At 46.9% G+C, this 12,869-nt stretch overlaps 1 protein-coding gene across 2 annotated transcripts in view; it reads right to left on the minus strand.

Annotated features, from left to right (window-relative positions):
* Positions 1-12,869, minus strand: part of LOC135805234 (coiled-coil domain-containing protein 171-like) — a 31,407-nt gene that overhangs the window by 1,463 nt on the left and 17,075 nt on the right. Inside the window, exons 17-31 of one of the 2 annotated variants that reach the window (XM_065319245.1) lie at positions 12,508-12,678; positions 11,989-12,072; positions 10,944-11,048; positions 10,540-10,674; positions 9,185-10,009; positions 8,750-8,929; positions 7,919-8,049; positions 6,978-7,038; positions 5,024-5,169; positions 4,558-4,612; positions 3,889-3,939; positions 3,386-3,442; positions 2,531-2,716; positions 767-867; positions 138-221 (exon numbers count right to left, since the gene is read on the minus strand). In XM_065319245.1, coding sequence (XP_065175317.1) covers positions 138-221; positions 767-867; positions 2,531-2,716; positions 3,386-3,442; positions 3,889-3,939; positions 4,558-4,612; positions 5,024-5,169; positions 6,978-7,038; positions 7,919-8,049; positions 8,750-8,929; positions 9,185-10,009; positions 10,540-10,674; positions 10,944-11,048; positions 11,989-12,072; positions 12,508-12,678 — 2,372 coding nt within the window. Of the gene's footprint in view, positions 1-137; positions 222-766; positions 868-2,530; positions 2,740-3,385; positions 3,443-3,888; positions 3,940-4,557; positions 4,613-5,023; positions 5,170-6,977; positions 7,039-7,918; positions 8,050-8,749; positions 8,930-9,184; positions 10,010-10,539; positions 10,675-10,943; positions 11,049-11,988; positions 12,073-12,507; positions 12,679-12,869 lie in introns of those variants that run through there. The other variant, XM_065319246.1, reaches the window with a different exon arrangement.

Genomic DNA, 12,869 nt, shown 5'->3' on the forward strand with positions numbered 1-12,869 from the left:
CACTGTATATGATTGGGGTATTCCCCGAATTGTGCGCAAAACAATTTTCAGCTTCAATTCTAATTTTGCCTAAACCCGATGATGCAATGATGCAATGCAGCAAACTGGGACATACGCAGTCAATGCCAGCTCCTTACAAGTTATCAGTCTGATTCTTTGTGGGATCTCTCAGTTGGGTGTGACGCGTCCTATGAGAGAATGATGATCTGTCCGCTTGTCCACTGCCAAAACACAAAAGAAAAGAAGAGAACTTAGCGCAAACTCGGCCAGTGTGTTGATAGCAGGTCGGCCGACAGGCATTATGCAGTGACTAAAACAAACTCAAGTTGTACAAGAACGGTATGATCGTAGCAGCAGTAACCAGTATTATTGTGTAGTGTAGCACTTATACTTTCCCCTAGAACGTTGTGCTCTGAGTAACAACTGAGAAGCAAGAGTGGACCGTCCGAGGCTCTTCAGATGTATGCACCTCAGTTTACTTTTAGACTGCACAGTGTTGACTGGTGGACTGTGTAGTCTCCGAGCCAGCCTAACTTAGTGCAGCCATCGAGTACTCCTCACAGTACAGCCATCGAGTACTGGTGCTGAAAGACTTCTTTCCCGGCAGACTTGCATGGTAAATAAGGACCAGCACAGGACGCAACGTGCAAGTCAAGCTACATTGTAAGAAGAGTACATAATAAATTATGTACTCTTGATTGTAACAACAGGAGTAGCCAGCAGAAGCAGCCTTGTCACGGTGCACAACATGATACATCACGCTCACCGAAGGGGAATAGTCGCTTGTGACGTTCCCGTAGAATGGGACGACTGCTCTCCGAGAAAGTGTCCCAGCTTAGACAGATCCACTTCGCCATAGAAACCATCCTGCGCAATGGAAAGAATCAGCATGCACAGGATAATAATGACGCTCTCAAGCCATCAACCGTCCGTGCTCCGCAAACAGATCCCCAATTATTAGTAAAGGACAAGAACACCAATACAGTGGAACTCACTTCAAGTACGTACTCTGATGTACTCTTGTGTGTTCGATCATTAATCATATGAGGGTGGTGGCGTTCCTACGCATGCGGAATGCTCAGTCTAACCGAGTATAACATGACCCATGATTTTTCCTAAGGAAAAGTAAGTCCAAAGTGCAGGTGACAAAATGAAGTATCTTAGGATAAGAAGTACCTCGGATAGCAAGTACACAGTTTCCCGTTGCCCATGCCGGGTAGGGTAGGTAGGGTACATCTTAGCAGAGTACCACTGTACTAGAACTTCTGGTTTTCTTCTGCATGACTCAGTACATTTTATAACATTCCAAGGGACACCGTAGGCACACTGCAGCAATGGCACACTTTGTTATTGTACTGTTTGCTTCGTTCACCGGACATTGAGCACTCTAGTACGTAGCCCGATTATACAAACTGATACCTCAGTGCCGTTCAGAGACCAAACTCTACTGTGTAGATTAATGTAGCTCTTCTATTGGGTACATGTGTATAACAACTAGTGTGTACAGGTGGAAATACTGTTAGTCAAATTGGATTACTCTAATTTCAGAAATTTTCGGTGCTCAATATTTTCGGTATGAGGGCAAAAGGCCAGGTTAGGTCAACAGAAAATTTAGGTACAGAGGAGCAATTCCCTATTGGACTATGTGTGTTGGTGTTTGTTCGGTGCATTGAAATCTTAGGTATGAAACAGACGCACCGAAAGTACCGAAAATAAAAGTACAGTCAACTTCGCTAATAACGACTGCGGATATAACGACAATTCGCGAATAACGACCGAATTTCCATGCCCAGAGCAAAGTCCCATCTAACTGTATACATTTAACTTCGGATATAACGACTATCTGAATAACGACAATTCGCGTATAGCGACATGCTTTTAGTGCCCCGTGGTCATATTCACTGCTTGAATAACGACTTTCTGGGCTTTTGACAGCTATTTCAAGTACCTGTCAGTCAAGTACAATACCTGTCATGCAGAAGTACCAGAACCTATGGTGCACTGGTGATGGATATTATTGCACACATGCAAGAAAATGCAGCCAAGGGGGGGGGGCTTTTTCTTCCTTTTTTTATGTTGGCTTCAAAATTGTTGGATTTACCAGCACACCTATATGTATACAATGTACATGTAGTTGTACATGATTGTACAGTAATCATCATACATGTACATGTCCCTGGCCCTGTAGATGGCTCAAAAAGGCATATTTTTCAATTGATTTCCCTTGCATATTGAATTTTTAGTTCCTTTCAACTGCAATATGAAAATAAAGTACACATTGACATAGAGCAAGAAAAGAGCTTCATTTTGATATGCATATCATACTATACAAAATATGGGTTCCCATACATTCAAATGGGACTTCGGTTATAAGGACACTTCGCGAATAAGGACACTTTTCTGATGCCCCGCCGAATGTTATTGGCGAAGTTGACTGTACACCGAAAATTTGAGAAATTTCAGTACTCATTGCTTTTGAGGAAATCCGAAGGTCATCATTGCCTGGTGAAGAAATTGTGCCTAGTCTCACCTCGTCATCGGCCACGACGGACTTGGCCAGCTGCACTGTGGCCTCACTCAGCTGCCGGCGGCAAGCGGAGCTAAGTTCTCGGCGCAGCGTCTTGATGTGCGTTGCGCTCAGAGCCAAGTCGCGCTCACGTGCATCCAGCTTGCTAGCCAAACTTAACAAGACCTCCACCATGCTAGCTAAAGTCATCTGTAGAAGAACCAGCATATTACCTGCATGAGGATAATAACTGAAGGATAGTTCAACCGGGGAAGATAATGGAATGTTCCATCTACGCGTGTTGAAGGCTGCTGGCCAGCAGCCCAACGTATGGGCATTACATGCATTGCCATTGACTACCGGACTGTAACCGCCTCCAGACAAAGGTGATTGCTGCCGAGCCACAAACCCCATGGAGCTTAGAGGATGTTCCGATGGTAAGGATAAGGGTTTGTAACTCTAGTGGCAGAGTATCACCAGGCACGGACTAGGATTGACAGTAACCACAACTTAAGTTGCAGTGACGCGTGTACACTTTTAAGTGCGCCAACTGGTGGATGGATATATTTGGACGGCAGTGAGCGTAGCCCATGTCTTCCTATATTCACATCGTGACAGTCGTGTTGCTTCAATTCCATTCCTATCCATATTTACTTTTGGCAGCAGGTCCCCATTACCGCCGGCACATTCCCTTCCAACCAATCACAGGTATTCTCAAAGCAAGGTAAACTGTCTGTGCGTGCATCATGCTAATGGTGTGGACATACTTGTAGCTGAAAGACTGGACTAAAGAAAAGTGCAATGTAAAGGGCATTATAGGAAGAATGAATGGCTGAACTGGCACACTCAAATGTGTGCCGTGATGCATGCTGGACACACCTTGCATTGTGTGAAGTCACCGCCATCCTGCAGCTTGTCACGAGCTGAACTCAAGGCCTGGAGCAAAGAACCACATTGTATAAACATACAGGACACGTTATTCAATATTAGCAAAAGGTATAGCCTCGTTCAAATTGTAAATAGTCAGGGAAATGAACTGCCAGAAAAGCGAGAGAAAAATGCCAACCCAGTTTGAGGTTCTCCCACTCAGGCCCATGAAATTTGATCTGGGCATTACATATGGATTATAGCTATTGCTGCTGTGTAAATACGACTTGAAGTATTCTCCTTTTTAGTCGATATCATGTAATAAGGCAAATTTGCCTGTTTGTTCTTCGACTCTAATAAACAAACAACAACAACAAGTATGTTTCAAGATTCACAGGAACCGTACATAGGGACTAGAAGCATCACTTATGCACTACACGCGTAGGTTTCACAGCAAACCCGGCTGCTCAATCCTTTCTAAAAGCATGCTTCAACACTCGTGAAGTGTCACGTACCGACTTCAGAATTTTAGCAGCGTCTTCTCCAGACAGGTCAGAGTCCTGGATCTAAACAGGTAGAACATGGCACAGAACCGGCAACAATAGATGCTGAGAGGCAATACATTAATAGATGCTGAGAGACAACACATCAATAGATGCTGAGCGACAACACATTAATAGATGCTGAGAGACAACACATCAATAGATACTGAGAGACAACACATCAATAGATGCTCTGAGCGGACAATACATCAACGATGTCGAGAGGTGGCTATAGAGCAATTAAATAATCGGATTGTGCGCACACTGGCCTTTGTTGTATGTAGCACATATTGTACTTGGAACTCGTGACGTGAGCTTTCACCACCGAAGACCCCATATACAGAGTTGCACGCTCTTGGGAGCTTATTTACTCTCGGTATAATGAAGACCATTGCATTACCAGATCCAGCGCTGGTGCTCAATGAAGGTGTGAAATACACCCTCAGAGATTGGGAGATTCCTGGCAAGGAGATATGAGGAACTGCACATGGATGCTGCCGGCGTCAACAAAGCAGTTCATGGGTTACCAGCTAGCAGCTATAGATTCTTGCGGCAAAGTGCAGCGTCCTTACGTCAACAAAGCAGTTCATGGGTTACCAGCTAGCAGCTATAGATTCTTGCGGCAAAGTGCAGCGTCCTTACGGTTTCCATGGCCGAATTCACTGCTTGCAAATAGGCTAGCAAAGATGTCTTCTCCCTGGAGAAGTCATAGCAGAGGAACATGTTCATGCCTGACCAATACAGCAGAGCTTAGGACCATGATAGCAAAACACAAAAAATGTCCTTTTCTATGGAGCTGTTTAAGGAAACAACGTACAAGCATGCATGCTGATTTTTATGGCAATGACAACCAAAGATCATTGCAAATAGAAGAAGTCCTCAACATGATTCAATCGGCATACAGTGCCACCACCAAGACGAGTGTTGGATCAAAAAAACAACAACATTCAAGCAGCTGCATTGCTTGAGCTATGCATTGTTGCATACCCCCTCTCCCAATGCCGCCGTGCCGGTAGCAGTCCTATATCACAGGAGATATATAATCATAACACTAAGAAGAAGATATGCAATCATATCCCATTGCAGTAGGTCAGCTCAGTCTACCTACCGATTGGTAACCACCAAGGAGTTCTGAAGCTCAGAAAGTCTTGCACGCAGGACTGCCTCCTGTTGCTGTAGGCCATTGCACTGTTGGCGTGCCAGCGAAAGGCTTCCTTCGGTGCTGTGAACTGCTTGATGCCCATCTTTCAAGTCCTACAAACAGGTAGAGATCAAACAGAGTTGCATGTCCTGATGACTCGGTATGCACAGTATCGTCTTGAATAATAACTTAGCATCTCTGCAGCAAGATTGAAACCTCCAGGACAGTTTACGTCACAGTGATGGGCAGTGACCTTATAACAAGGAAGCTCAAGACTTTTTGAACCCTACCTCTGCCCATACCCCAGGTCCTCCACCTCCAACCCCCCCCCCCCCTCTATTCCCATCTTAGAGCAAAGTACACGGGTACCTACACCTCCGAGTGAACGGCAATACAGGAAACTCAGGATGCCTCTGATGATACCATAAGAGAACTAGTGTATCAGAAGTACGTGTACCTTCCTGCATATCATCTCTCTCTCTCCCTCTCTCTCTCTCTCTCTCTCTCTCTCTCTCTCTCTCTCTCTCTCTCTCTCTCTCTCTCTCTCTCTCTCTCTCTCTCTCTCTCTCTCTCTCTCTCTCTCTCTCTCTCTCTCTCTGTGTGTGTGTGTGTGTGTGTGTGTGTGTGTGTGTGTGTGTGTGTGTGTATGTGTGTGTGTGTCCCATATGGTGCAGTGGTATGTGCAGCGATTTCCAATCGATAGGTTGCGGGTTCGACGATTATGGTCACACACGTCTTTCTTCTCTTTCTCAGCCTCCTCCTGACTTTTCTTTCATTCTCCTGGGTGGTTACCAACCGCCAGTGCATGCCGGAGTATGTGGTGTGATGTGTGTGCGTGAAAAAATGAAAAAAATGAAAAAGACCAAAAGTAGGGATTCACTGGCCAGAAAAAGCCACTTCATAGCTGTGTGGTGTAGACCAGGCTGAATAGTGGCGGTCAATTCTTCAGCCTTGCAAGCTGTTGAATGGTGCAATCCCAGCACAAGCTGCTATGGCTTCTGCTGTAGCATCGCTATCATCGCCTCCGGCGATGGGCGTCCAATGGTCCAATGGTCCAATGGTGTATGTATGTGTGTGTGTGTGTGTGTGTGTGTGTGTGTGTGTGTGTGTGTGTGTGTGTGTGTGTGCCCAGCACATGGCCCACGCCGCAGATGGAAGGACTGTGCTGTCCGAGATCTACGTGCCCGTGGCGTGGAGGCATCATGGTATGATGTTGCATGTGAGTCTCGCGCGGAGTGGCGCAGCACCTACCAAGAGCCTGACAATGTGCCTGAGCCTCCGCCCCGAGTGGTATGTACGGTATGCGGACGGGATTTTGCACGGAAAGGAGACATGGCTCGGCATAAGTGTCTGGAGGAGCGTGCGCGGCCTGTGTCTGAGCAGCGGGGCGCCAGTCAGTGCGGGCGGTGTGGGCGGTGGCTGAGAAGCCGCGGTGGCTTGGTCCGGCATGTGTGTGCCTCAACGGTGGATGCCGCAGTGCCACCTGGAACTACCGGAGCGTCGGCACCGGCGGAGGGATGTTGTGCCGCGCATTGTGACAGGTGTGGTCGCTGCTTTCGCGGTGTCCGGGGACGGGGAAGGCATCGCTGTTCAATGGTGGCTCATAGACCAACAGCAGAGGAGCGCTCAGCCTTCCAGCACGTGTGCATATGCGGCAAGCGGATGCGACTACCCGTGCACCTGGAGCGTCATCGAGCGTCGTGTCCTCTCTCTCTCTCTCTTCTCAAGTTTCCCAGTGATGGGATCACGTGACCCTTTTGCGGCAGTGACTCTACAGGACAGGACAGGACAGGTGTGTGTGTGTGTGTGTGTGTGTGTGTGTCTATAATTATATAATTATTGCTTGTTTCACATGTGCGTCTCATGGTACTATCTCCAAGAGAAGTTCTGTTTTCCGAGACTCAGTCTGGCAGAACCTAACCTGTATCGCTTGCTGAAGTGCAGTGTCCAGCCTCCGCCTCTCTGCTTGCACTGAGTCAAGCCTGAAGAACAGAAATAGAAGAAAAGCAAAGAACTTTGACGCTGTCCATGGAAACTGACAAAGCTGATATTATCAGCCTCCAGGATGCAAATATGGGTTGATTCAGTGCAAGTTTTCTTAAAATCTTTTCTTCTAATCTAACTGGATGGACTTCAGAAACAGAAGTACATGTACGAGTCAACCTTTGCAAATAATAATAATGACCCTCGATCATGCATGAGAAAACTTAAAGTGTCGTTATTCGTGAGGTAGGCAGTCAAATGGTCACTAGGCCGGATGATTGTGTCGTTATTCACGAGTTGTTGTTGTACCCGAGGTCGTTATTCACGGCGAGGTTGACTCACTGTATGCAATCACTGCAATCATACATTTGAAGGTGAAAAGGGAAAACGTCTGAAGAAAACATTGACTGTCACCACTAGCATTCGCATTAGAGCCTTGACCAGAGGCCAGTGATGCTCTATTACTAAGTTATGAAGTAGTTGTCATCCCAGCAGAGATGGTTCAACATGTCGTCGGATTTCAAAAGTCCCACTGCCTGTGAAGCTTCACCGGTGGCTTTGGTGTATCATTCTGTTTGAACTTCAGTCTAGGGGATGTACATGTATGCAGCAGCAAGGCGATCTGCCTGGAAAACACTGGCTATGACTATGCAGAACAAAGGCAGTTACCATATTTTCCGGAGAATACGCTGCACTGGAGTATAAGCTGCACTCAGAATTTGTTTTCCACGAAGTACAGACATCTACCCTATTTATCATGGTCAATTTGACCGTCGTAGTATAAGCCACACCGACCTTGTTCGGGTGAATTGCTGCCTGGTGTTTAAAGTGCAACGTATACTCTGGAAAATACCGCAGGTTCATCTTGGTCAACCCCACCTGTGTTTGCTTTGCAGCAGTTCATCTCTCTGACGAGCCAGCTCCACCTGCTGCTGCCTCTCGCGTTCCAGGCCAGCGTTCATCTCAGTGCACACGCTGTCAAATCTCTCCACTGGCACCAGGTTGGATGCCTGCACATACATTGAGATGTGGTGAGAGCATAGCATTATGGACAAAAACAACTTGTTAAAACGTAGAAGCACTGACTGAAATGCCGGTACGCATGGTTTAAGGGCAAATACTGTAGTGTCTTGTATAGAAGCCTGTCTCATATAGAAGCCTGTTTTTAATACAAGCCTGATACCCTGTATACGCCTGGATCTAGTAGTGACATACATAGATATATGTGCTTCGAATAGAAGCCAGACGTGAATAGAAGCCTAGCACTGACATCGACTTCTACAGGAATAAGCACGGCTTTAATCATGCGATATTACGGTATACAAATGCGGTCAATGCGGAAAACTGAGCACACTGTGAAAAGAAATTGCAAGTTCGGCTTCACACGTTGACATGGTTGACTCTAGGCAGCATTCTCAAGCCTTGCTTTCGTTTCTATTGTAAAGAACCGTGCCAGTGAGGGAACTGGATAAGCAAAATATGCTACACAGCACTCCACATGTTGAATCTGTTTAAGTTGACGGATATTCCACTGGCTGGCAAGTGAACTGGATGAAAGAGGAACGGATACAAGCGAGATCTGCATGGCTGTCATGAGTCATAGAAATTCAACAGCCCAAACATACACATGTATAAGTACACTGGATATCATTGTGGGAGAATGCCAGATTGTGTGATTGAACAACACATTGTCAGTCACTACAATCATACCTTCCTTTCAGCAGATAAGAGGTGCTTGTTCGTCAGGCTGAACTGTTGGTTGGCATTTTTCAGTGCCTGCTGCAGCTCCAGCACTTTCTGCTGATGACGGTGGCTCTGGATCTCGGCTTTCTGCAACTGGTTGGCAAGGTTAATGACATGCTGCTGGATGGTTGACATAGCACTTACATGCTACAGCAGAAAGGAAACAGAGGGGAGAGGCAGATAACGTTCGACCTGAAGCAAGCAACAGTATATTCACCCATGATATAAACGTGAATAGCATGGAAGAAGAAACTAAGCAAAGCCGCAAGCACCTTCGTTATGAAACTACTGAAGTATGAATACATATGCACATTGAAAATGTGCTTTGATCCATGCATAGCGCAGCTGCATGATCTACTTGATACACTACAATTGATCTCAATTTCTATCTGCTGCACTCACCTGTTGGTAAACTGTAAAGTTGGCATGTGAAGATGATGCCTTGGCAATACGAGCTAAGCCATGATGAAGGCCATCACGTAACGCATGCAGAAGAGACCAGTGACCCTGGTCGTCAAACGACCACAGCGAGGTCGCCTGAAAGTGAGCGCTGACGTTGCGGAGAACGCTTGATAACTGATTGCGAGCACAGAGCTGCAGTGTTGCTGACGGTTTACGACCGCGCTGCATGCCTGTCAAGTCCTGCAGCAGGGCGGAGAGCTGCTCACTGGATGCCATCATCTTCGCCAGGAACTCTGGACTCCGGACAAAGGATATCCAGTCGCTGAGCTTCTGCTGTCTGTTCTGCTGATAAGCACGCCCGTCATCGGCAGGAGCACGTGATGAAGGCATGGTATCATGTGTGTCAAGGCTAGCTTTCGCTCCACACACCCAAACAGGAAGCCTCTGACCCAGGCCCCCAGGACAATCTCGCACAATGCACAGGACACTGGTATGGTGCAGGACACGCCGGAAGCGGTTGAACGCCAGGACAGCAATGGCCGACTTACGAAAGCGTAGCAGTGGATGCAGTCGTACAGATGCTGTCCTTCTTGTCGCCGAAGCATGCCGATGAACACCAGCACCACTGTCCAGACTAGCACTGCTGCCAGCCGACGACGATGTTGCTGCCAGCTCCTCTGACACCGCATCAGCAAGCTGTGTTGCTAGTGACGCTGCCATTTCCAAGCGCTGTGAGTGAGCCACGGTGATAGCCAATGCTTGTGTCATGCAGCGCAGACGAACACAGAGCGGCCACACACAGCCCGTCAGCAAGGCAGAAGTACCCTGAAGAAAACGGTCAAACATACACACACACACACACACGCGCGCACACACACCCACACACACGCACACACACACACACACATGATACATGTGATGTTATCATGAACTCAGCACTAAGGCAGGCACTAAGAGTGGTGCAGGTGCAGGTGTTCATCCACTCATTAGAAAGCAAACGCGAACACAAACATGCCGTCTTGCAATTACATGTATAACATAAAGCCTGAACAGAAAGAAATAAAGAACATGATATGCAATGGCATAGAGATTGCCCAGGCTTGCCTGAGAAGTGCCGAGCTAGCCTCTGTTTGACGCTCGTATTGGTAATACAAAGAACTAGCTAAAACTGTGCAGATTCTTGCTGCCGAGCGGCTCTATTTGATATGAAAGAACTGGACACAATGATGTGGACTGTGCAATCCGGCATCAGCCCCTTTCTCACAAGCACACCGTTAATCATGGCCCACTGGATACATGTGCGTTGCAGCCACTTTACACCTCTCGGTCCAGGCCATCCACGCAGTGCTTCTCACCCGCAAAGCCAGGCAACAGGTATTGAGCTCTCCCACAGTCTGCTGTGATGTGGCCAGCTCATGCCTGTACTTGTCCCTCTCCTGGCTAACTGACTGCAGCTCTGCTTCAGTGTTGGACAGCATCAGGTGAGCATCCTACGCATTGAACGATACAAGAATGGAGATTGAAGAGTAATCATTGTATGCTCTGGATACCAATACTGAACTCAATTTGCTGCAGTACTGTAGATGTGCATTGCACCGCCACCAACTCTCTACTACATTATAAGATGGTGTATTGAAGTCTACGCATCATTCAGTTGTAGATGTGTTACAAACTAGAACCTGAAATAGGATTCTTATCCCATACATACATACATCAGTATCAGTTACCAAGCACCATTATGATATTAACGGAAACGTGCCTGGATTTTAGCTTGCACCTCCTTCATCAGCTCGGACATGTGCTTCTCCTGCTTGTCACGCTGCTGCTGCCAGGCTTGTTCTCGACTTGACGTGGCAGCGGATACCTGCCGGCATGCACAACAGATTGACAGGGTTCGTAGCACAACATATACACAAAATTTCAGGGCATTTCCAGGGGCATTTCAAGGGTATTCACAGATGTCATACAGTCGCTAGACACCACATATCCGTAGTCACTCAGAGGTTCACTGATTCAGAATGTCAACAATCGAAGATTTGATCATCAATACTGCAAGTAGTAGAGCCACCGTCACCATCACGCTTCTCCATCGCTAAGTTCTTAGCGAACTAGCCAGTCTTTGTACGGGTCCAAAGACAACCAGCGAGCGTTGAAAACACACTTGCCTTTCGGCATGGAGAACAAGTACAACTCTGTAAAGCTTCTTCGGCATTCCGAAAAAACTGAAGACACTTTGTCTTGTTGAAGGCCAAAACAAACAAATAAAACGGAAAAGCAGTTGCAGTGGCGGATTCCAGTTTCGCTACAGTCAGGAACCGTCGTACCGCAGTCGATAGTCATGGCGATCAAGGCTCAAATGTAAAAAATACCGTAAGGATCTACGCGAGCTGCGCTGGCCGCTGAGGCCGTAGACTCACATGACCAGTAGAGGTGACCGGACTGGCACTCGAGATCTATGCATATCATGTACAGTCAGTCGCTGAGTACAGGTCGCGTGATCTGGAAAACAAATTTCAGGGGATTCAAGGAACATTTTCTACAAAATACAAAATTTGAGGGGATTTCAGGGAATTCCCGGGGGAAGAAAAACTTTCAGGGTTTTCAAGAGTTTTCAAGGGTGCTACGCACCCTGGATTGATAAACACGGCTTGCTGCACATACACCGGCACCGTAAGGCGAGCCAAAGGCAATGGGAACCATTGCAGTCACTGATGATCTCTTTCACCGGCAGTGCAAGGATATGGTGCAATGGTTTTACGCGTGTGTCATAGTGTCACAGTGATATCGGCATGAGACTGTCTTACCTTTGCCAGGCTCTCCTCGTGCAGTTGATGCAGTCTCTTGATGTCCACATCACGTTCCTGCAGTGTAGCCTCCAATCTCTTCACCTAAACATGAAAAAAATGTTTTTACATCGAGTGAAATGAAAACAGCACCTTTGTACTAAAGCCATCAAGCTACATGGACTGAATGAGAAACTAAAACCTGTGCATGGAGAAAAAAAACTGGCTTCGCTCCTTCAACGAGAGACTTTACGGTTTACAAGCTTAGCATGCGTTCCCTATATTCCTTTCCAAAGGTAAAGCTATGGCTTCCTCCCTGGTACTGGAGCCTAATATCACCTACTGTATTCATGCGGCCGTGAACTCATCCACTGTGTAACAGTTGACAACTTCCTCGGGAAACTAATACTTGGCTTACTGTGAGCCGGTGATGATCAAACAGAACTTTGAACTTTGAACTTTGAACCAAGTCTAAGTAAGTCTAAGTTTATAGCAGAAGTAGATTGAAGTGATTGAAGTGATCCTCATCAAACAATGTACCTTCTCATCGGAGGACTTGATCCTGCCGAGAGTGGAGCCAATATCCGATTCCAAGCGGTGCACCAGCTTCTTCCAGGACAGCGCTCCATCCTTCGTCTTGCTAGACGCCACACTTGACCGAGCAGCTAACGAAAGCTGCAAACACAATCCATGGAGCTGCTGACTCCTTGCCTGTACCACACACAAGCAAACAGGGGGCATATTCCAGTCACAGACAGGATACCTTTAATAAAGGTTTCAAGTACACAACACACGTGACTTGATGCTGTGCGGGACAATCAGCTTTGTTTGCCATTTCCTTCTGCAATACCACATACCACTAGGGTAGTTATTACCTAGGACAAAGGAGTTGATTAAATAGG

The sequence above is a fragment of the Sycon ciliatum genome, chromosome 1, assembly GCF_964019385.1.
Source record: "Sycon ciliatum chromosome 1, ocSycCili1.1, whole genome shotgun sequence".
Taxonomy (NCBI): Eukaryota; Metazoa; Porifera; class Calcarea; order Leucosolenida; family Sycettidae; genus Sycon; species Sycon ciliatum.